This window comes from Alosa alosa, chromosome 7 (assembly GCF_017589495.1).
Source record: "Alosa alosa isolate M-15738 ecotype Scorff River chromosome 7, AALO_Geno_1.1, whole genome shotgun sequence".
Taxonomy (NCBI): domain Eukaryota; kingdom Metazoa; phylum Chordata; class Actinopteri; order Clupeiformes; family Clupeidae; genus Alosa; species Alosa alosa.
In genome coordinates, this window is record NC_063195.1 from 31,199,610 (window position 1) to 31,224,625 (window position 25,016).

Consider the following 25,016-nt stretch of genomic DNA (forward strand, 5'->3'; position numbering starts at 1 on the left):
ATATATAAGAGGTGACTTCAGGATGCTGGCCTTCTAGAGTTGTAAAAGAAAAAGCCATTTTTCAGACTGGCCAATAAAAATAAATTATTACGACGGGCAAGAAAAGACAGTCGACAGAGGAACATGACCGTGATCAAAAGCAGAGCTCCAAACTATGCAAGAAACATGCAGGGAAGAAGATGGATGATTGATGGACGATAGCAACATTTGATACACTTTCAGAAGTTTGGGGCCACTTAGACATTTCCATTCCATCATTGAGAGAATACCAGCTGTCTGCTTCTTCCCTGCATGTTTCTTCCATTATGAAGATGCATAGATGCTTGTCTGGATGTTTGGACATGTAAACATGCCAGGCCAGCATGGATGTTGTTTTCCGTCAAGCCTCCTTCATGCTGAGATGAACTGGCGCTGGCCTGTAGACCAAATAATTGTTTTGTTTTTCAGATGCTTTCATTTGAAGGAGGCTATGATCAACACATGTATGAATGAATGTATGAAAGTACTATTGTATGAAAATCTATGGTCTGGGTTGTGTGAATTGGGTCAAATTACAGCAGCTCAAAGTAGTTATTTCACCTCGAAATAACAACATCTAACTCACTTCACAGCTGAGAGAGTGAAGGGCCTCTCCAGCTGTCCTAAAGACTTTCTGTTCTGGCACTGTAGAAAACATAATAGCACGGAGCATCACATCCTGGTCTGGAAACAGTTGTGAGCAGGACTGTAAATCCCTCCAGAGAGGGCTTCCATGCTGCGGAGTGATGCTGCAGATCAGCCCTCCCATCCCTATACAACACATCTACAACAGGAGACACTGGAGCAGAGCAACCATCCTGGATCAAGATCATCAGAGACTCATCCCATCCTGGATCAAGATCATCAGACTCATCCCATCCTGGATCAAGATCATCAGACTCATCCCATCCTGGATCAAGATCATCAGACTCATCCCATCCTGGCAACAGTCTGTTTCAGCTGCTTCAATCTAATCAGGCAAACGATTCAGGAGCATCAAGCACCAAAACAGAGAGACTCAGGAGGAGTTTCTACCCTCAAGCCGTAAGACACGCAAGCCACACATCTTTTCTTTGCACAGTCCAGCACACCTTTGCACTTTAAGCTCTGTAGCTTGCTTCCTAGTTGTCTACCTGTACTCAGGCCACTGTCCAAATCGTGTTTATTATGCATCAATCTTACAGTAACAGACCCAGATAGCGGTTTCACATTTATACTTCTATGCACAGCTTTTTGTACAGTCTTTTTTAAAAAAAAATCTGTTCTTTTGTATTGCATTTTAAATGCAATACAAATTATATTAATTATAAATATTAATATTAATATTTAATTTATAACAAGATAAATTAATATTAATTATTATTAATATAAATATTAATATTAATATTTAATTTATAACAAGATAAATTAATATAAATATTAATTTATCTTGCATTTTAAATGTTTATCTTCCACTGCATGTTGTAAGTGTATATGCATGTGACAAGTGACGGATTTTGAATAAGTATTGTTGAACTTTGCTACACTGACTTAAAGGAGAATTCCGGTGATTTTTTGTGTAAAAAATAGATCTTTGTTTCTCAATGTCACCGTCTACATACGAGTACTGTTGTGCAAACACATTGCAGGCATCAAAATGGTGATCCGTGGCCTGTGGCCTGTGATTTACAATTGGAGCACAAAATTAATTAGATCCGTTTGTGTTGTCTCGTTCAGACAACATTGATTTTACATATATCCGTTTACGTAATGTCCATAATATTGACTCTCTACATAATGTGGGCACTTTCTCAGCGGGCCGCGCCCCCGGTTGCCTCAGAGCTCCTGGAGAGTCCACCACAGTGGCCCATCTGTTGCAAAACATGAGCCTTTTATGTGTACACAGAGAGTGGAGGACAGGGAGGTGTGTGTGTGTGTGTGTGTGTGTGTGTGAATGAGATGGTGGCCTGCTAATTGATGGAGCAGAATGTGGCCCTCATTTCTCTGGCACACACACACACACACACACACACACACACACACACACACACACACACACACACAGCGGGCGCTTTTCTATGGCTCACCATAGCAACTGTGCAGTGATTCCGCTGAGCTTTCCTCCGCACCGCACCGCCACACAGCCGTCCTGCCTGAACCTGTGATCCTGTCAACTGAGCCTCTAGAGGTGTGTGTGTGTGTGTGTGTGTGTGTGTGTGTGATCCTGTCAGCTGAGCCTCTAGAGATGTGTGTGTGTGTGTGTGTGTGTGTGTGTGTGTGTGTGTGTGATCCTGTCAGCTGAGCCTCTAGAGGATGCCTCGCTCACTCGCCCTGATGGAGCAATGCAACCAGGAGAGTACACACAGTGGAAATGCATAATTTATGCACAAAGTCCCTGTGTTATGATTATTTAAAAAAGTTTTTAGTTTTGCTTTGGTTTGGTTTGATGTACAACTGAGAAAACATGCATATGCACACACAAATACACACACACACACACACACATACACATACACACACACACACACACACACACACACACACACACACACACACACACACACACACAAATAATACACAAACACACAACACACACATAAACACACCCACACACACATAAAAACACACACACACACACACACACACACACACACACACACACACACACACACACACACACACACACACACACAAATACACACACTAAAATTGTCAGACTCACAGACACACATTGGCACCCACACAAACCGTCACACTACTAGCACATGCATGCATACTATGTGCATAGACCTTTAATGACACAAACTCAGACACACACTTACTGTACACTCACACACACCCAGAGGGTAACATACTTCCATGTGCACAGCTCCTCCAAATCCCTGACTTACCATCTCATTTCCTGCCTGTGTGTGTGTGTGTGTGTGTGTGTGTGTGTGTATGTTGTAGGTAACCCTGTTGTGAGGTGAGCTTGTGTGTGTGTGTGTGTGTGTGTGTGTGTGTGTGTGTGTGTGTGTGTGTGTGTGTGTTTATGTGTGTGTGTGTGTGTTGTAGGGTAACCCTGTTGTGAGGTGAGCTTGTGCTAAAGACAGTGCGCTGCTCTTCTTCAGGTCAGCTCTGAGCCCGTCAGAAGCAGAGCGTATGAGACAGGCAGCCTTAGCCCACTGTCACCCGGGCGACACAACAAATACAATGACTGGACGTTCTCCTGGACAGCTTGTCTACATACAGAATAGAGATTCTCTAAGGATGTTATACTTTTTCATCCAAAAAAGTTTTTTTTATTTGCCATTGCCAGCATTATAGCACAGATACTGGCTTCCCATACTATGCACAAACTATGCACTAAACATCTATGGCCAAAAGCTGATTCATTATAGCCACCGCTGCAAGCAGGACGTGGTCATATAGTGTTTGTCAGTTTTTCTTCTTCTATCTTTTTCCACTATTTCTGATATAATATCTAATATATCATATATCTAGACTTCATCCAATTCTCATGAAACGTGGGTCGACTCAGAACAGAAAGTGGTGCATGTCAGTCTGCATTTTCTTTGGTGCTAGCGCCCCCTGGAGTTGGTCTTTGGTCAAAGCATTTTTGGGTAATGGCTTAAAAACATTTTATGGAAAGCTGTGGCTTCTTGGAGGCATTATCTCATTAGAATTCAGCTGAGGAGTGGCATCAACAAGTGAATTATGTTCAAAGCAAAAATCTCTTGATAAATGTAGAGATTTTTCATCTTCCCCTCATCCAATTTTGTTCTCCTCACTCTCTTTTTCACTTTTCTCCTCTAATTCCTCTCATTCCACAAAGCACCATAATAAACATATATTGGGTTAAATTATTCATTTGATCATTCATCAGTCTAAAATGCATGAATGGAAATTACAAGGAAAATAACCACAATTTGATCATCTAGAAGTACATAGCACACTGACTGGAAATATCAGAAACATGTGTTTCACAAGACATGTATGCCCCCTAGTGCTGTAAAGAGTTACACACCAAGGATATGAAACTAAAACATCAATATTCACATTGTGATATGAAAGTGATGTGGAAAAAACGCATATAATTTAATAAATATTTATTGATAAATATGTTGCATATCATAGTATTTACATGTAAAAATAAAAATGTATGCACAAATTTGTAAACAACAGACAACTTATGATGATTAACTGGTGTGATTCACTGTAAATAGATTCATCATTTATATGATATGATGCCTGCAGTTTTGTGCTGATGTTTTGTTGTGCCTTCCAGTCTTGATCCCCACCCACTGGGTGAGAAAAATGAATTCAAACAAAACACAAAAGTCCACAATGCCTTTTTTGGTGCTATCTGGGACTGGGAGTCATTTCCTTACTGAGAACACTAATACTTTTGGCTTGCTTGAACATATCAATCCTGTTCAAGCTTTCTGAAGTTGGTTATTTTAGTTTACCTTAATCTTGATGGACAGTATACTAGTGTTTTAATTGCTTGTATTGATTGATTGATTAATACGTATTTAATCCTTTTTCATATTGCTTTCTTACAGCAGCCACACACACACACACACACACACACACACGCGCGCGCCTACTGAGTGTACATTGATACAGAGCACCGATATTGTAAAATAAGTTAGTCTGCTGAGATGTACATGAATAATAAATAGAAAGTTTAAAAAGAAAAATGATGTACATTATATATAAATAGTACATGCAGGTACTGCACATTAGCGCACATTGAACAGTCTGATAGAAGCTGGCAGGAAGGACTTCCTTCAGTGTTCAGTCCTACAACTAGGAACAGGATCGGCCTGCGACTGAAGGTGCTCTGTTGGAACACTCCCAGGGCATGTGGTGGGTGAATTTGGCATAGTTTTTTAGAGCATTTTCCCCTCCGCCACCTGTTGAATTGTGTCCTGTTTAGAGCCAACTCGCCTTGTTGAGGCGACGGCTATTATAAACCAAAACAAGTCTACAGAATACACAAACCATAGGATTGTTGTGTTCTATGCACTCCCAAGTAGGTGGTGAAAATGCATTAATGATACAGTCAGTGTACCCTGTAGCCTCACTTTGGTTTACAAAATGGCCGGCCTTCTTGATTACCTTCATTTTTAAATGGTAACACTAGGATCAGTGTCATACCACACAAAAGACACTGGCAAGAAGGCTCAGCAACACTTCATACTTCATCCAGACACTGAAGAAAGCTTCCCTGAGTCATCAGCCTCTTGTACAGGCCTATAGAGGCCTGATGGAGAGTGTCCTCACCAGAGGCATCACTGTGTGGTATGGCAAGGTTACAGAGGATCACTAAACATAGCTCCCCTCCATAGACACCTTGTTCATACAGCGGACTCGCACAGAGAGGGCCAAACAGTCTTAAAGCAGCACTAAAGAAGATTTGCTCTCAGGGTCCCAATACAGTTGAAAAATGCATTAATAAACAAACTAAATATGCATCTAAATATAAACATAACTCTGATACAATATAAAGGAAATGCACCTGTAGTGTAATTAAGAGAATAAAGCTGCATTCTCACACCTCTTGGAGTAATTTTGCCCACAGACCGACAGTGAGATCTAGTATTTACACGTCCCAATGTAGGGTGAACGCAGCGGCCAAAACAGTTCCGTTTGTCCCATAACTGTTCGCCCTGGAGCTCTCTGGAGGCGTCATCTCTTCACGCGTCCTTGTGCTGCTGAGGTATCTCCCAGAGCTCGGGCTCCACAGGGAGCAGTTCAGAGTGGAGTGGGGTCGGTGGAGAAGCGTGCTGGCTATCTCATAGGTGCCGTCCTCGTCCCGTACGCTGGGGTGGGCCACTGAGGAGTCGGTCAGGTTCTTGGACCCCTGGAACCAGTGGATGTGGGCCTCTGGGTAGACGCCTCTGGCGCGGCACGTCGAGTTTCCATCACGGCTGTGGACATGGAGACTGTGGTGGCACTCTGACAGGTACAGAGGTGGAGGAGTGAAGGAGGAGGAGAGGAGGTGGAGGAGTTACACTCACCAGAGAGCGGACAAGCGTTTCATTGAATTCAAATCAATTTCAATTACATATTAATTTCTTTTTAATTGAGCCCCAGAACAATTAACTTTGACGTCTCAAGTTGCTCTACAGAAACTAGTTTAAGCATCAGTATCCTTTTCTATTGATTAACATCTGACATGCAAGATTCACCATGCTTTGTTTTTTTTTAATGACTCTATTTTGGTTCCATGGAAACACCTCAATGTATTTAATGTATGCATTTTATACCAACCTTGTAATTTCAAGTGTGTGAATGCACTCTTTATTCCTAAATTGGAGCGCAGCTTGCAGACATACTGCCCCTGGTGGATTGGTTTTGTGTGACGAATGGTCAGGACCAGTTGTTGGCCTTTGAAGACACAGTTCACTCCGTTATGGGTGCTGAGGTGCCCATCCTTTAGCTCACACAGAGCTGTCTTATTGGGAGCAGACCAGGCAAACAGGAAGATGGTGGGCTCATCCTGGGAGGTGATGTTGCAGGCCCAGGAGGTGTGCTGATCGCAGTGGGGGCTCACTGACTCTGTACTTCTGAGTGTCATTATCTCTGTAATAACAACTATTAAAAACAAATATGTTAAAGCAAGAGACCAGTTGCTAGAATTAGTTAGTGTCCAGACACTGCACAGGGGAAGTCTAGGTAAATGTACAACAAAGCTATCTAACTGAACGTCACAGTTACATACTCTCATGCAAGTCAGTAAATTGGACCATCATTGTATGTTGACTTCAGCATGTAAAATGCAACTAAATGAGAGTAAACTCAAGTGTGTGACAAAAACATGTTTCACAGGCTATTTCCAAAATGGTCCTGGACCACATGGCTTCTATTGTTTATAACTTTCTAGACATTTAGAGACTCACTAGAGTCAAAGGTTCTGATTTATTAGTTTAAAAATTATATATTTATTGGGAAACAAATATGTTGCTCTTATAGATCGTATAAACACATACTTATTCTGACAAATTCATCTAACGTGGAAAAGAATTCTGAGAAAGGTGACTTACCATTCTCCGATCTTGCTAAAGCAAACATAAGAACCCAGAGTAGGGAGGTACACTTTTGGATGGTCTCCATCTGCAAAATCCATATGAACAGGTTCAGATGAATAACACACACACACACAAACTCACAATCAGACAATTGATCAAGTTTAGTTATCTAGAACTCTCACGTTCATAGCCGAAAAGCACACAGCCACCATTCCTTGTTTACCACTCTACAGGTGGCACCACCCTTTCTCTTATCTCCCCTGGAGACCGGAGCACCTAGAGTTTGTTTTCTAAGGGGGCTTTATCAGGCTGCTATAAGGAAGTGTGTGAGTCATATAATCACTGAAAGTGTCCTGTTCACTATCATTAGTAATCATTCTATGTCTTTTAATTAAAGAGGGGCAGCCGTGGCTTACTGGTTAGCGCTTTGGACTTGTAACCGGAGGGTTGCCGGTTCAAAAACCCCGACCAGTAGGAACGGCTGAAGTGCTCTTCAGCCAGGCACCTAACCCCTCACTGCTCCCCGAGCAGCACTGTTGTTGCAGGCAGCTCACTGCGTCGGGATTAGTGTGTGCTTCTGTTCACTGTGTGCTGAGTGTGTTTCACTAATTCACGGATTGGGATAAATGCAGAGACCAAATTTCCCTCACGGGATCAAAAGAGTATATATACTTAATTATTACTTTTAAAACACTTTTAAACTATTGCCCTTTTATGCTTGTATTAGCTATTACTCTTTGCTTTTGTTCATGTAAAGGACATTGAATGACCTATGAAATGTATGAAATGCGCTATATAAATAAACTTGACTTGACTAGGTGGTTCATAATTAGCGGACATGCTACTGATATCCTCGATTTCTCGAGGCACACAAACATACACATTTTTGAAAAAAGGTTACAGGTTACACTGAGTGTGCTGTTGGAGTAAATCACAGCAAGTACTGAGGCTTTTCCCATTACAGCCAATCCATCCTGAGACCACAACATGCCATATCATTGCAAGGCAAACCTTTAAAACATTACACTGAAAACTTAATGTCAACATCACCAGCATGTTTCTGATCAGAGTGTTTCTTTTTTCTACAGAAAGAATTGGTTCAAAACTGTGCTGAAACAATAGCACATTGGGTCACAGGCAGACTGTTTGTGTTGACTGGAATTCAGAAAGAGCCACAGATAAGAGTGTTCTAGGTCTATAGCAACCTTGACGAGACTGAAATACTGACTCCCGAAACACAGAAAACAAAACATCATTACTCATGGGCTCTCTCTGAATATTTAACACTCTGTAAAGCACCATGAGACATGTGTAATGTTTTGGTGCTCTATAAGTGAAATGAAATTTAAAAATGTAAAAAACTAAATATATCTATATAAAAAATGGATGTTGTTTTTCAATACGTCAGCAGTTGTGCAAGGACATTAGGTTAAATCACGAGCTGTCAATACTCCCCATTACAATCCATTGATCCGGTTCGTCTGGCTATTTTGCTGTGGGGCGAACAATCATGACTAATGAATAAATAATAATGAGTGAATGAATAAAATACAACACAACACACCAGCTACTAAACTAACTAAACTAGTTTCAGCTATTATCTCAGCAACAACAACATCAGCGCATGTGGTGCGAGATCCGCTGTGGTAATTGGTGGTGGTAGTGGTAGGCTAGTTCGGCTCACGTCTGAAAATGAAGTTAAGTAAGTAAGTGTTTATTGTCTCTCCCAAGAGAGAAATTTGCTTTGGCAACCAGAAAGCATCGGCAACACATACATAAAAAAGAGGTCATACAAGCTACAACAAGACATAGACCATTTTACATAGACTCACTATACATAGAAAATGAAACACATGGCATTACCTCAGCACACACACACACACACACACACACACACCCCCCTCCTCCTCCCACACACAAACACAAACACATGCAGCTCATCCAATAAATAGTATAAAACCACGTTGAAACCAGTTATTGCCCTATTCATCATTAAGAAGCTTAATTGATAGCGGTACCAGGGAGAACTTAAGTCTATTTAGCCTACATGATGGTATTCGGTATCTTCTTCCCAGAGGCATCAGCATACTCTGTGTTTAGGACATGGGTTGGGTCTGTGGCTATCTTCAACCCTTGTTTCCTAACTGTGTCCTCAAAAATATCATTTAAGGAGGATGGGGGCTGAATCCCCATTATTTTCCCTGCCCTCTTAACAAGGTTCTGAAGTTGTGCCTTAGATTTTACGGTCAGGTTACAGAACCATGTTGTTATGCCATAGCGTATTATGGATTCAATAGTAGCTCTGTAGATCAACAACATTATGTATTATTCTACGCCAGCGTTTCTCAAACTGTGGGTCGCGGAGACATGCCAGGTGGGGTGCGAACTGACGTGAAAAACAGGAGTTTTGTTTTATTTTAATAGGCAGGTAGCACCCGATGCGCAATGGACGCACGGTGTTATTCATAGGGAAGCGCTCGTGTCAAGGCAGCTTAGTTAGTCCCGACCTACATGATATTTTGAACGTTGTTGAGAATGCCCCCTTGATCAAAGTGGGGAATGAAGGAAAACGTTTGAGAACCACTGCTCTAAGGAGTGACTCAGAAAGTCACGCAGACAACTGTCTCACTCTCAAGACACTAACTTATAGCTGTCTCACTCACAGGGTACTTAGCTACACAATAACATAATGGGAATTTGTTGTCTAGCTCATTGGTTCCTTATACCTTATATAGGCCTAGCTTAGGAAAGCTAACAGCTTTCTATAAGGATCTAGTTTGTTAACTACCAAAGTCACGAGTTGGGTCGCGATAGTCTGTCATTTTTAAAAAGTGGGTCCCCAGAAAAAAATAATTGAATCTGAAACTGAATCTGAATTGAATTGCCCTATCTGCCCCCTTTGGAATTATATATCGAGCCTATTATAAGGTCCAGTGCGTTATGTCCTGGGATTCGCACGTGCTCAAAAAAAAAAAAAAACAAAAAATTTTATAGATGGTTATATGAGGACCAATATGAGAGTGAATTCTGATGATCATTGATAGTTGTTTTGGGACGTTAAGCTTTTTCCATAGGCGTCAGTGAAGGAGGTTGAAGAAAAACATGCTGTCACGTCAGGTAACCGTTCATAGGCCTAATATGACTTCATGCTAAATTTTCTTAGTGATTATGAGGAACAATATGAGAGACATTTGGTGATCACTGATCGTTGTTTTAGGACATTAAGCCACGTTAAGCTTTTTGCTTAGGCTACAATAGGCGTTAATGAAGAATAAACGCTCAATGTCATCTTTGGCCAGGTCCGAGGCCCATCAGACGCAAAGCCAAATTTTGCTTTTTCCATGAATACAAAAGTTAGGTGACCCTCCCCCATAGACTAAAAAAAAGTTAGGTGACCTTCCCCTCAACAAAGAGCTCCGTCGCTCGAGCACCACGTGTGCCAGCTTACAGTCCCGGCTAAATTTACATTAATTTAAAATCAAACATCGCAGTTGATGTTAAATTCAACATCTCTCATAATGTGATTGGCTATGTTGCTGTCAATCCCATACTCCATATCCTAACCACCAATGAGAGCGTCTCTCGTATGAACATTCCTGACACTTCCCACCTGAAGAATTAACGCAAGGCCCGAATGTTTCAAATGTATATAGCCCTGAATATCATTTTAAAAGTAGTCTGACAACGCTTACTGTTTTGTGACACAGCTAAACACTGGTACCTCATAGCACGTCTATAACATAGCCTATTAATGTGATGAGGTGGTCGCAACTCGCAAAAGTAAAGCAGATAGAACTCACGCAAATCTAGCCTACAACACACTGACAGCTTCATGCGCATGGGGAGAGAGAGCACGCGCACAGGTGTTTTATGATTGTTGGCTTCTGATGGTATCTTGCTAATTCACTGAAGAAAGACTTATGATTATGGATAGAAAGAACATTCTGAAAAGGAAAGGAGTAAGGCAATGAGGAGCAATGCTATAGTGGAATACTCATGTTGCTGTATCAGCAGATGAGAAGGACCTGAGAGTGCCACTAACGACGTGACTGCCTCATAGGCTCACAGGTTGGTGAAGGAGAAAGCTACATCTAGCTGAGCCCAGTGACTATGCTTTTGTGAGAAGGCACACCATTCATAGGCCTAAGAATATCCCTGGCAGACCTTTACAAAAATATGATACCATACACGCCTTTTACACCACTGTAGGATATGGCACAGTTTGAGAACCACTGCCTCCACTTACTGTCGGCAAATGCGGCTTCTGGATGGATAGGTTATATCTCGTTTTTTTAACGGCGTGACGTCAACACGAAATATAATTTCTGTTTACAAAAACAAAGCAAAGTGTTTTTCCTTTTAGTTTGGGTTAATGCAATTAACCTACTGAGTTACGTAAACTGTTCAGGAGTCAAACGACGGATCATGCGTGATTTAGGCGTAGGCCTAGTGTAGGTGACTGCACAAAAATTGTGCCTTTGTTTAAGAGCATTTAAGAAATGTCCTCGGGGGTGACGCCCATGGACTCCCGCAAACTGTATTGGCGTTTTGTGTGTTGGCCGCTGTTGATTTCCTAAAGTGTTGAAGTGCATACATTACTTCTCAAAAACCGTATGGCAACAAAACACATGGGCGTTGGTATCGGGCATTTAATTGTTTGAGCACACACCGACGGAAACATAAATCGGCGCCTATGGACATGACCCTCCCCTATTTTCCTCCGGTGGTCCTTTCCATAAATACCGAACGGTCCCTTATTGGAGAAAGCCTCCCTAACGCGCAGACTGTGCTGCTCCCGTGCATTCCTCAGCCTCACCCGTGGCTCCTTTTGCACTGATTTAAATTCAGGTAACATTGTTGTTTTCGACGTATACACTGTTTAATTTCAGGCGTAATATAGACCTTGTTATTCGGGTATAATTTAATTTAAAGTTAATGTAAAGCCACTGGAAAGACTGGACACAATGTCATGCTTTAGTCATAAAAATGCACAATACCTTTTATATGAGCTTATCTGCTCCACTATTCTCGGATTCGTGAAACGTTTGGTGAAATGTCGACACCATTTTGGGAAAAATTTTGGGAATTCTCTGGTTTTGTTTGAGGTTCCTTTTGGGAATTCTCTGGTTTTGTTTGAGGTTCCTTACAGTACAGTCATTAGTCTAGTTGCAGCGATATCCCTGGTAGTACAGTCAGAGACTTTCTAATGAGGAGACACAGCACTCAAAAAATCCTCCATAGAAATGCATGGGGTTAGTTTGTAACGCATATCACACCCCATCTGCGGCAAAACGTTGACATTTGCATACACTGAGCCAATCATTTGGTGTGTTGTGAAAACATTAAGCTAATTATGTGGTGTGTTGTGGAGACATGTGCCAATCATGTGTTGTGATCTCGCCGCTGGAGCAAGATTGGTGTAGTGAAGCCTTGTGCACGCGCATTTCTGCCGAAACGGATGCCCGATGAGTGCCCAAAAAGCGTTGCAATATGGCTGCCTAGTGGAGGGACTTGCCTAAAAAGACTTTGGTACAGTACAGCATGATTTCCGCGAAGCGCACCGTCCATCGGACAGTTTATACTAGTAACAGGGGAAAAAAAAGCTTTGTAGACGGACCAAAATGAATTTTGCACCAGATGTGGAGAGCAGCAGTGAAGTAGGAACATCACAGAGTGAACCAGCACGTGTTATGCTAAGGTTTTGTGGAAATAAATGGACAGATAAATATGATATAACCATCAACATATTTAAGTCAATCTTGCTGTGAACAAAAGCATGATTGTCACACATGATTATGACATCACACCATGACCTGTGTAATTTGACTGAGGGGCCTCATTCATATATCAGGGGTGAATAACATAGCCCATGGTATATCATTGAGGGCCCCAATTAAGACATATCACATAACATGTGTGAGATACCCCGTATCTCAGTCCTCCTACATGATAAATTCAGACAGATCAGGATCAAGAATCAAGATTTTGGAATTTGGCATCCTTTCTTTTCCATTGTAAGATAGGGGTGCTAGATCAGCACTTTATAGGGTGTTGCATTATGTTTACGACACTAGAAGGGCACTCATTAAGACATATTCTTTAAACTTATAGTTTTATAGCACTACAGACAGCTCCACAGTCACCAACAATAGCTAAACCTGAGTAGTGGACCTAATTGTGAACCCAAAATCTCCACACGCAGCGCTGTCCATGGTCCTGAAACGTATAACTCAGACATCACTGCAGGACTTGAGGGATTAATGTCTCTCTCACATCTGTTATCAATCAAATATGTCGGTTCCCATTTGAGATTTGCAAGGGTCTGCACGCTCAGAGACCTGGGCCGAAGACGGGGTCTATGCCAAACACTATCTCTTTGTTGCTTTTTTAAAATCCTTTGATGGATTAAAATCTGTCACCTCAAATTCAAATTTATTTATCACATACAATTATACAAAGTGTATGCAGTGAAATGCTTTGTCCACTGACTCCATGTGCAATGTGTGTATCAATAAGGAAACAAACAGAAAAGAAGAGAAGTAGAAAGAAATGTCCACAGTGCATGAGATGTTTTCAGCATGTGCTTGTGCTCCAGCTACAGTCCTCATTCAGAATCCGGAGAGCTGGGCATAAAAACGTTTCCGCATTCTCTCAGTGTTGGCTTTCAGCCAGCGGTAACGTTTCCGAGAGTGGGGGACAGAGAAGAGACAGTTGTTGGGGTGATTGGGATGTCTGATGATTTTCTTTAGTCTGAACTGACATCTCCTGATGTAAGATTCCTGAAGGTTGGGTAGTGCACACCTGGAGGTACGTTCAGCTGATCTCACTACTCTCTTTGGGGCTTTACGGGTTTACGGTTGGATATTTCTGTGAACTCTCATCAGTATTTACACATGTCCCAATGTAGGGTGAACGCCGCCGCTGCCAAAACAGTCCTGATTGTTCCGGTGCTTCCATAACTGTTCGCCCTGGAGCTCTCGGAGGCGTCATCTCTTCACGCGTCCTTGTGCTGCTGAGGTATCTCCCAGAGCTCGGGCTCCACAGGGAGCAGTTCAGAGTGGAGTGGGGTCGGTGGAGAAGCGTGCTGGCTATCTCATAGGTGCCGTCCCTCGTCCCGTGCGGCTGGGGTGGGCCACTGAGGAGTCGGTCAGGTTCTTGGACCCCTGGAACCAGTGGATGTGGGCCTCTGGGTAGACGCCTCTGGCGCGGCACGTCGAGTTTCCATCACGGCTGTGGACATGGAGACTGTGGTGGCACTCTGACAGGTACAGAGGTGGAGGAGTGAAGGAGGAGGAGAGGAGGTGGAGGAGTTACACTCACCAGATGGGGCAACAGTTAATTGAATTTAAAGCTCACCATGATCAGTGACCTCCCCTACTGATTAAAAACAACATGTGCAACAAACTTTTTTCTTATATGACACCATTTTGGTTAATATCTTTGAGTGGTACTTTGGTAATGCTCAAATGTATGCATTTTATACCAACCTTGTAAATTCAGGTGAGAGTAGGATTGCGTTGCTCCTACATTCGAGCGCACCTTACAACGGTACTTCCCTTCATGGATTGGTTGTGTGTGAGGAATGGTCAAGATCAGTTGTTGGGGTTTATAGACACAGTCCACTCCGCTGTTGTGTCTGATGACACTACCATTCCTGGCTAGCTCACACAGAGCCGCCCCATTGGGCCCCATCCAGGCAAACAGGAAGATGGAGGGCTTGGCTTGGGCCGTGATGTTGCAGGACAATGAGGTACTCTCATTGCAGTGTGGACTCAACGAGGCTGTGCTTCTGAGTGTCAAGAGCTCTGTAACGTTTAACAATAATTAAAAAATAAGTTTAACCAAGAGAGCATTTGCTCTGTTGCTACAGAGTATCGTCCAGACACTGTACAGGGGATGTGTATGTAAACTATCTAACTAAACTCTGACTGTAAAATACACACAAAAATGACTGTCAAGTAGATGCTCAGGGTTCGTCAACTTGAAAAAGGAGTTTGACTAATCGACATGGAGAATAAAACTGGATTCCACTCAGTTGTATCCTTTTCCTCTTTTTTTCTTTTTATTTAGATTTCAGCAGCTTATTTCCACAGTTTGCATTTTCCATGGACAGCAGTGAATTGATGGCAAGGATTAGTTTCAATTAGGAATTGGTTGTTAGGCTACTAGAAATTGATTGTCACTAGGAAGAAAACTGGCTGCCTCTCCAGTCTTTGTAGATTTAGTCAGTTCTGCACGATATTTCCACGAATGTTCGCAGTTGTTAGTCTTCCAGCAAACTTTTACCGTGGCCTTTTTAGCTTCTTTTCCTGTGTAGAGTTCGATTAGGCACTTGTGATTTCAGTGCTGCGTCGCATATGTGACGCCATGCGGTTTAAACAAGCAGGGTCATAATCTATCGGTTCACCCGTTTTCTCTGCCCTTTGGATGCCCTTATTTGCTAGTGAATTATCAACACCTCTTTATTTGATTTTTCTGTGCAATTTATCTTCCCTTAAACCCAAACATTTTCTAAAACTGTAGTTTGACTTCAAAAGTGATCTGCTCCAACTCAACATGCACTTCTGTCCAGTTCGTCCTACTTTTGACTTATCTAACAACTTATATCTGTGCCATACTGAAATGGTAATAAAAGTCTCAGATCAAATCTTCACTCATAATCCATCATAGTTGCATATTACTGCCTCATGAGGAATGAGGATAATTACCGGAAATCTTAGTCACTTCAACAATCAATTGTTTAACTCAAGGGGGGGTAGAAAATGAGTGTAATTCCGCAAATGGTGGAATATCCCTTTATGCCATTAAGCCATTTGCATTCCAAAATGGTCCAAGATAATGAGATGAGATGACCCTGTCTAATGGACATTTTCAGCACTTTAGCTTTCATACTCACTAGAGTCGGATATGCACCCTATGACCTATGATGATTAAGTAAGGGATAGTAGACAACGTGGTTTGATGTGAGAACCAGACGAGTCTGAGAGCACACTCATGGAATGGTCTCCAAATCTCTGGAGCTTTTTTTTTTTTTTTTTACGAGCTTTTATACGATGACAGACAGCAGAGCACCACCGCAGCATTTTTCTATACAACTGATGGCTGCGCTGATGGCATCAGTATTAAAAGATGCAGACATGTTTTTTTAATGAATAAACAACTGCGTTCTTAAAGTAAAATGTATTTGGAGTACTACTGAAAGGATTTGGTAGGTTAAGAGTTTAATGTACCAAAGTTTAATTTCACCGGTGAAGTACAGAAGTACAGAGCAACAATTAAGGCTAGGTAATGTGGCCTTCTGACACATACTTAACATGGAAAAGAATTCTAGGACTAAGAAAAGACAGGCTACTCACCATTCCCCAGTTTTGCTATAGCAAACAGGAGAAGAGCACAGAACACTAGGGCACATCTGTGGATGGTCCTCATCTGTGAAGTTGAACCCACTTCTGAATCCACCGAGTGAACTACTGAATGCACTGAATAAACGCACACACACACACACGCCTCTCTCTCTCTCTCTCTCTCTCTCTCTCACACACACTCACATAGGTTTGAATATAGTCTGACAAACTAAAGCAAATTAAAAAATCTACCCTATAGGACAAATTAGTTAGGTTCATTAAAGCTACTAAGAAAGAAAATAGAAAAGACAAAAAGCATGCCTCTCTCAATTGAGTTCATTACAAAAAGTGGGGCAAACTTCAGCATATAGGGCCAATCTGTCAGTGTTGCATCCTACAAATGACTGAATAGCATACACACTGGGCACAAAGTCCATAACAAGAAACTCGCTGTCTTGTCCTGTGTTGCATGCACCATGTCAACCCAGGTCTCTCAACTTCTGTCTCTCTTTAAGAGACCCAATATCCTTTTTAATATCCTTTTTAAAATAAAAATAAATAAATAATCAAAATGAAATTACGTTTCAACCCTGTCACACAAATAATAAGATGGGCACAATATAAATTAACTAGTATGTAGGCTAGTTACTAATCCCCGACCGCACACAATACAAAATGTACATCTAAATCTCTCTTACTTTCATAGCAGGGTATCACGGTCACTGCTCCTTGTCCACACAACCGCGCTGGTCTGGGAGTCACCAGCCACCACTGGAGTAGTGTATCCGTCCTTCATCAATTTGATCTCTTTCGTCAGTCAGAAAGTTAGTGTATCCTCTCGGTTGAGCTTTGGAGGGAGCTTCAGAGGGAGCAGCGGACCACGCCTATGTGCTAGCTGTAGCTGTTGACATTGAACAGAACAAACAAAACGGTCATCTCAAACAGCAACTCACATTTTATAATCAGCTGGGCTAGCATCTCTCTCTCGCTCTCTCTCTCAAATCAAATCAAATCAAATCAAATGGTGCTTTATTGGCATGAATGAATAAAGTCATTGTTGCCAAAGCTACAGGTATAACATGTTGATAATCAACTTTACATTAATATTGTTAAAAAGATAAAAATTAAATAATGAACGGGAAAACAGGTCAAATAAACGGATAAATGGTAATGTTACTAGGAGGACAGTAGTAGCTTCATCAGTGCTATACTGTAGAAAAGACAATAGAAAAAAGACTAAAACTTATGCAAATGTTATTATATTACATGTCAATTATATGTCTACACTTACAGATACATCTACATAAATCAATTTAAGTTAAATAGCTGAATTATCAAACAAACTATTTACATGTACACAGAGAGGATAGATCTATCCATGCATAAAAGTTAACATCTTTTCTCTAATTTTATGGCAGGTCAAAATATAATCTGCAGCTAGACAGTGTTTGTTTCCTCTCCCAATAGTATACATGTTTTCATTTGCGGAGATACATTTTCAAATTCTTTTATATGTTTTTTGAATTAATCAAAAATGTTTCCCTTATAGGTGCATATTTAATGCAATTAAGAAGGAAATGTTCCTCGTTTTCTACTTCATTTTTGCAGAAACTACAGTTTCTCACATGTCTAGACACCCATGTTTGTCTATGTCTGCCCATTTCTATGTGTAGGCTATGGTCACTAGGGTTGGGCGAATGAAGCCCCACGAGGCTTTGGAAGGTTCTTCCTGATTGTATCGTAAGTGTTTTGAAGTGTCAAAGCATCGAATACAAAACAGTGACATCTGGTGGTTAGCAGACATAACGGCGGCTCTCATTAGAGATTAAACGATCACAGACGAAGCATTTAAATAATGCTATGTTTCCGTGAAAATCTCAAAATGGCCTTGGGAGGGTGGTAGCGTGTTCATATACCGCCCGAGCGCCCGGGGTTCAAATCCCGCCATGTTCATAATTGCCATGCGTTAGCATTATTTGATATTGCATGCTTCTCTATAGTGGTTGTGTTTAAGACTTCATTTGATGTTTTGTAAAATAACGTAGGCTAATTGCTGCAGATGACCACAGCAGTGTCAGATAACAAAAAACATATAAAGGGCATTGTGAACAGTGGGGGTTGTGAAAACATGGGGCATTGTGTACAGTGGGGATTGTGAAGTGCTTGTGTAGGGCTACAATTTTAGAAGGGTGCTTGTGCAACAAAACATATGTGTTAAGGTTTATCGAACCCGTAACGCTTTAGGGATTTGATACAAGCACCGGTGCCCCTGTGTCAAATGTCCCATTTAAACTTTTCAGTGACGTCCGAAGCTTCGTACATCATCAGTCACGTGACCTTACAACTGATACGCGCTCCGATACATTGTGCCGAAGCAGATTGCTTCGCGGAAGTGATACGAGCCTCGGTGTCAGACTTCACATCCCTAATGGTCACTGATTCTGTATTTTGTCAGTGTTGTTCTTTTTTGTTCTGTCTATGATGTCATTTAAAGCTGCAGTTGGCAAGATTTTTTTGATCATATTTACTGAAACCGTCACTATGCTCCGACAGAACAACATAAATCAGCCGGTTTTGGAAAAAAACCTGCACTTCTACCTCCACCTATAGACCCTGTTATTTGTTTTGCAAAAATCCACAGCTCCCGGTTCTTCTGATCCAATCAGAGCAGGGCTGTGTGAGATCTGACTGTCAATCACAGTCTGGTGCAGTCTGGTGCGCACTGACGACCACAAACTGAACTAGAGGGTGCTTGGTGGTAGTGGGGGAGGGCATGAGAGTTGTAAACATTCAAAATTTTGGCCCCCTCAATCTGTCAGACTTGCCAACTGCAGCTTTAAATATGGGGCTATACAGGTATGTATTTTATTATAGAGTAGACATTGCCTTTTATACCACTCTCAATAATTTTTAGTAGCATGCCCTTGTGTCAGATGGAATCAAAGGCCTTTTTAAAATCAACAAAGCGTGCATAGATCTCTCCTTTACTTGTTTTTTGTACATACTGTTCAGTGAATGGAGGTATAGATGTGGTCGGTGGTTCTAAATTCAGGAAGGAAGCCTATCTGACTTTTGCCTAAAATGTTCTTATTATCCAAGAAGGTAAGTTCTTGTTTTCAGTATATTACAGAAAATGTCACCAAGAATGCTCGTGACACAGATCCCACGATAGTTATTCGGGTTCATTTTATCACCATATACAACTTGTTGTTGGTTTTTTTCTCTCTCTCTCTCTCTCTCTCTCTCTCTCTCTCTCTCTCATATGGTTCATGACGTTATGCTTAGCTTAAGGAGAATAAATCATTGAAGACGTCCTGGCGACACCCTTGGTTTCAACAAGTTCGAAGTAATGCCAATACCTCCATCCCTCAAAAGTTAGCGATGGCTGCTTCTCGCCATGATTGCTCTTCATACTACCAGCCTCTGTCACGTGGATGTGGATAAGGTTATGCTGTCTTTATTTTACAAATCTTTTATAGAATCTGTTGTCACCTTTTCTTTTATTGCCTGGTACGGAGGCATCAGTCTCAGGGACAAAAAAAGTCTCAGCCACATTTTGAAGGTGGCTGGGAAGTTGATTGGCTGTCCACAGTTGTCCTTCAGGGGCATGCAGAGACCTTTGAAGGGGCAGGGGCTCAAATTTAAAAAAGGGCACATGGAACAAAAGTTTCAGAAAATGTGTTAACTTTATTTAAAACTTAATTTTGATTACAACCCAATAGAGAATACATAGGCTACATGCAAATTATATAAAAATAAAACATCTTCCATCTTATTGATTAAATTCAAATCTAATTGTAATAGCCTAGAAATCTAGACGCACCCTAGTGGCAGCAAATACGTTATTGCCTAGTCTGGCTTGTCAGGCTATAATTTTAATGTGTATCACAGTGAGGCCATCCTTAAAAATATTTTGGTTTGCAGTAACAGCCCAAAAAAAAAAAAAAAAAATGGGTCGGTAGGTAGGTATATATTTTTTTTTTTCAAGATTCAAAGTAAAAAAAAAAAAAGTAAAATTTTGGTCACGGTGATTTTGTAGGTATGAATTTAAACAGATTTGCATATTTTGACGTCACTGACTCATTCTGATGCAGGTTATATAGACCACAAACAATTGGAAATCTTTGTCAAAAACATATTTATTTGATAAAACATTTTATTTTGAGGCAGAATCAACAAAAAATGGCAGGAGATTTCAAGAAGCCACAAAACTAAACTACCCATTTTCAGAGGAAAACATAAATTAAAATGACTACAAAATAACAGTTAATTGCATTAACATGCATTAACAGGGTTCCAACATGTAATGACCCTTTGCTCTGACCAAACTCTCATCTTTGGAAAAGGTGCCCTTTTCAGTGCAGGCTTGTGCTTGCACTGGGGGCAGACTGGCAACACAATTTTATAATTTTTCAGAAGATCTTTGTCTCTCTCGGTCCCAGGTGCTGCACAATATGCACATACATCCTTCCTAACTTTCAGGTTGTCTGCAGCATAGTAGGCAAACTCTTTTGGAGTCGAACACACCAGCTGCAACCTGATGAACACTGTGCCATGCAGAGAATCTTCGCCTACAGGAAAAGTGGATATCCTTTATTATTAACTGTTATCCTTTACTTTACATTATAGTTATGTTTTTGAGAGAGAGAGAAGGGGGGGGGGCTGTAATTGGTTTTTAAGAGCCATGTACTGAAAACGGTCACTGTCACAAAAGACTACCTCTGGAATATGACTACATTAGTGCACATAAGCTAAATGGACAGAGACTTGCCTTCTACGGTCAACATGGAACCACAGCTGTAGTCATGCTTGAGGAGCATTCTCTGGAGTGCCCGTTGATCACGAACTGTCAGTGACTTCTTGGCATAGATGCAACGTGGTTTTCCACACTCATAACACTGGATTGTACCTCGTGCATTCTGTCCCACAAGGAAACTGTTCTCGCATCCCTATATCAGCCAAAGACCAAGAGTAAAGTTTGCTTACAAATGGCAAAATTGCTTATGTGATTTCATGCAACAAACACCACCCGAAACACTGTACATCAATAAAAACCTAAAGAGAGCAGATAACATGGCAAAGTACAGGAGTGTGTCAAATTCTTCAAATGCGTACCTGTTGTGTTTCTGCGACAGATGTCAGAGTTTCCTTGCTTCCACTTGGCATGTCTTTTTCAGATGTTTCTTGTCCAAACAAAGAATCAAAAGACTGAAAGTGGGCTCTATCTTCTGAAAGCAGAGGATCTGGTATCCAAGCTGGTAGGTCTCCCTCAACACTGCTTCTCAAGGGCTTACAACAGCACGATCATCACATTTGCGAAATTGCACAATGTAATTTCTCTCCCTACAATGTTTGGCCATGAAGGTTTTGTAGTTTTCCTTATTTGCAAGATCTTTCTTGTGGTACTTGCCAATCTCTATTGAAGCATCAACTTTGCCAATAATATCAGCCTGTTCCTGATGGATTGCAAAATCAGATGCCGCTTCCAGAACAGTGAATGGCCTTCCTTTCAGCTGAACACGAGTGATGCGCTCTTCTAGTAAATCTTTCATAGATTTGACAGATCCGCTCCACTCATCTCTGAGCTTCTCCACCATATCAGCTTTCTTTCGAATGTCCTGCATCCCACCACAGCTTCTCAACACCTGTTCAACTTCAGCTGAGCATTCCTGTCTGGACAGAGCAATGTTTTGGAAGGCAAGGTTTAGAACAGACATGATTCGCTCCACTGGGTTCGCCCAGCTGTGTCCCGGCGCTGTGCGCCCAGCCACAAGAATGTCCAAGTCTAGCGCCTTGAAAACAGCAGCTAGGGACAGTTTTACACCTTCATAGGTAACCCTGTGGTCAGGTCCTCCGTCGGAATAAATGATCAAGAAGGGCTTCACCTTGTCCATGTCATCTCCCAGAAGCCTCTTCATCTCTGTTGTGTGCCGGAAGGGACTGCTCGGCTGGAATACAGAGTCCTTCAGAAGCACAGTGACCTGACCCCTATAGAAGGAGTCGTCAACAGTCTCTGGTATCTCAACATTGAGGTAGACAGATGGAGTCAATGACCCTTTCTGTTGTTGGTCATGGTCAAGGGCTCCGAGCAGACCATTGGAAGCTACTAAGGACTTTTTCCCCGCACCCCCAGATGACATGGCTAATCCTGGCTCACCAAAATCTATTTTGGACTTATCATCTACACAGAGAAACGTTGTTAAATCCCTGTATTTGACTGCAAAGGACCGCATGTACTTAAAGAGAGCTGCACAGTAATGGTCATCTGGGTGTGATGACCGTAGCTGTCGTGTCTGAACCTGAAATTTCATGTGTACTTTCCGTTTTGTACAGCTTTGCCACATTACTGTAAGCATTTTTGGGAACAAAGGCAAACAGTACAGTGGTCTCACTGGGGATCGGAGTGTTTGGTGGACACTTCTTGGCTACTCTTTCAATTAGATCCCTTACAGAGATGAACTCGGACAGGTGGGCGACCCCATGACGTCTTTCATCAGCTGCAGTTATCTGCTCAAGTTCCATGTTCAGCTCATCAAAGAAAGTGTCAAAGGTGTCTTGGGGATGACCTTTATTTAGATAACGAAGGTCAGTGACAAGTTCAGGGTCCTCACCTAAGATTGCCTGTCTCACTCGTTCATCGACAGCTGGGTTTTGGTCAGCTGATGCGTCAGATAAGTATTCAGCATAGATGTAACGTAGAACGTGTTTCGGCAATGAGATGTTTGTTGCTGACGACGCGGTCTTGATGAAATCCTTGCGCATTGCTCGGGTATGATAGACAGGCAACTTGGATTCCATTGTTTTCATTATTTGGACTGCCTTGGTCATTGACTCTTCCTCCTCTCTCATGGCTGGAACTTTCCAAAAAATGCAAACCCCACCAACATTGCCACCAGGATCATACCTGTATAAAAGATAAAATATAATATATAATATATATAATATAAAATAAAAATATAATGTATAATAATATATAATGGAGTTTCTCCCTCCATCATGCCAGAACATTGAATACAAGTAACTTAACAAGTGCTGTTGAAATGGGCAAGGACTTTAGAGAACATTACATTTGGGTACACCTACAAGCAGTAAACAGTTTCTACACTTCAAACACAATGTTTCAATGTTGAGTTCGATCATCACAACCACTTTGTAAAACAATATTCTTATGATCAACAGATACTGTACCTTATTTGGTCAACAGCCACTCCCACAGCATTGAATCCATCAAGAAAGCGGTGCCGCTTCTGTTCTGTTCTTGAATGGTGATGCTGCATGTAGGCATTCATCAAAAATAATTGGCTCGTAAAAGTCCTTGGTGTTCACAAGGTCCTCAATTAGGGAGTACATTGTTTTTTTTGGTCCTCTGTTGAAGTGCAGGACTTGGACATTTTCTGCCAGTTGTCTGACTGGATGAGGCAGAGACTGACGATCCTGTTGAGCCTTTGACGAAAGGTCAAGGAATTGGGCATACTCACTCATGGATACTGCTAGATGTTCTAGGTCCTTGCCATAGTCCCCCCACAACGATACAAATTTCTGTTCCATTAGTGTTTGCAAACATGCAACATGAGTCTTTAGTGATGCGGAGTCCAGTTGTGGTGCCTTGATTTTCTTTCTCTTGTAGTCATTGTAGCCATTGTAATTGTTCATGAACCTGAAACACAGAATACCACAACATCATGCAGTGATATGCGAGACCAACTTTGAAAGATTTATTTCAAATACATTCACCAAGCGGTATCAGAATGATTTCAAATTGACAACAATTTTTATGAACATTACTCCACCATTTATTTCAACTGGTCAGTATTCCTGGTCTTTGAAACCCTGCTATCAAAATTGTGCTGTGGGTCATTTAGATTGCATTACCTTTCTGGAATACGGGTTATGGATCCAGACTGGTTCAGGGCTCTTCTTTGAATTTTCTCTTTTGTACCATCCAGATACCACAATGTGTCTACGAGTGCCAGCATGTAACGGCTTATCTCGGCATTAGCCATTGTTCCAGGGAACTTTATTTCTTCTCTTTTCATGTCCATGACAACATCATTAAAAAGCCGATCTTTAGCTGTAACAAAACACAACATTCTTGCTTAAATTCTTGCTTTATTATGATCTTTACCTTTTGAATTATTCTTTGACTATATTGCCCTTCTATGCTTTTATTTGTTATTTGCTTTTGTTTATGTGCAGTAAAGCACATTGAATTACCTCTGTGTAGCCTATGAAATGCATTATATAAATAAACTTGACTAAAATGTATAGCTTCAAATATGCTGTACTGTCAGAAAAGTAAACAATATAGATCATATGAAAATATATTGTGAAAAAATAATATATTAATTCAGGGATGTTACTGGTAACCAGGATATACTGTTTTACTTGCATCCACCGCTGGGTGTCAATGCCACCTACAAATCAGAGACCGGTTACGATTTTTTCTTTTCTCCGCCAAAAGGCTCCAACCAGCAGCTAGACAGTAGGTTCTTAACCACCTTAAGAACTAGCCGCCTTGCTAGCCTATAGCACAATCCCATGCAATTCTTCTTTGGTACACATATTTCACCATTAAGAATTTCGAATAATGAGCACCTAAATGTAGATTCACACAGACGTAATTCACAAGCATATAGGCCATCTCAAACACTATAGAAGT

At 41.3% G+C, this 25,016-nt stretch overlaps 2 protein-coding genes across 2 annotated transcripts; both read right to left on the reverse strand.

Annotated features, from left to right (window-relative positions):
- Positions 1-4,070: 4,070 nt before the first annotated feature.
- On the reverse strand, positions 4,071-12,078 carry LOC125297034. The gene is made up of 4 exons (XM_048247175.1): positions 12,011-12,078; positions 7,029-7,098; positions 6,256-6,579; positions 4,071-5,940 (listed from the first exon to the last, which is right to left on the reverse strand). The coding sequence occupies exons 2-4, from the start codon at positions 7,096-7,098 to the stop codon at positions 5,585-5,587; spliced, it is 750 nt and encodes a 249-aa protein (XP_048103132.1). The 5' UTR covers positions 12,011-12,078; the 3' UTR covers positions 4,071-5,584.
- Positions 12,079-23,584: 11,506 nt separating this feature from the next.
- Positions 23,585-24,495, reverse strand: LOC125298354. The gene is made up of 2 exons (XM_048249057.1): positions 24,230-24,495; positions 23,585-24,014 (listed from the first exon to the last, which is right to left on the reverse strand). Exons 1-2 carry the CDS (start codon positions 24,445-24,447, stop codon positions 23,585-23,587), a joined length of 648 nt encoding a protein of 215 aa, XP_048105014.1. The 5' UTR covers positions 24,448-24,495.
- Between the last annotated feature and the right edge of the window lie 521 nt (positions 24,496-25,016).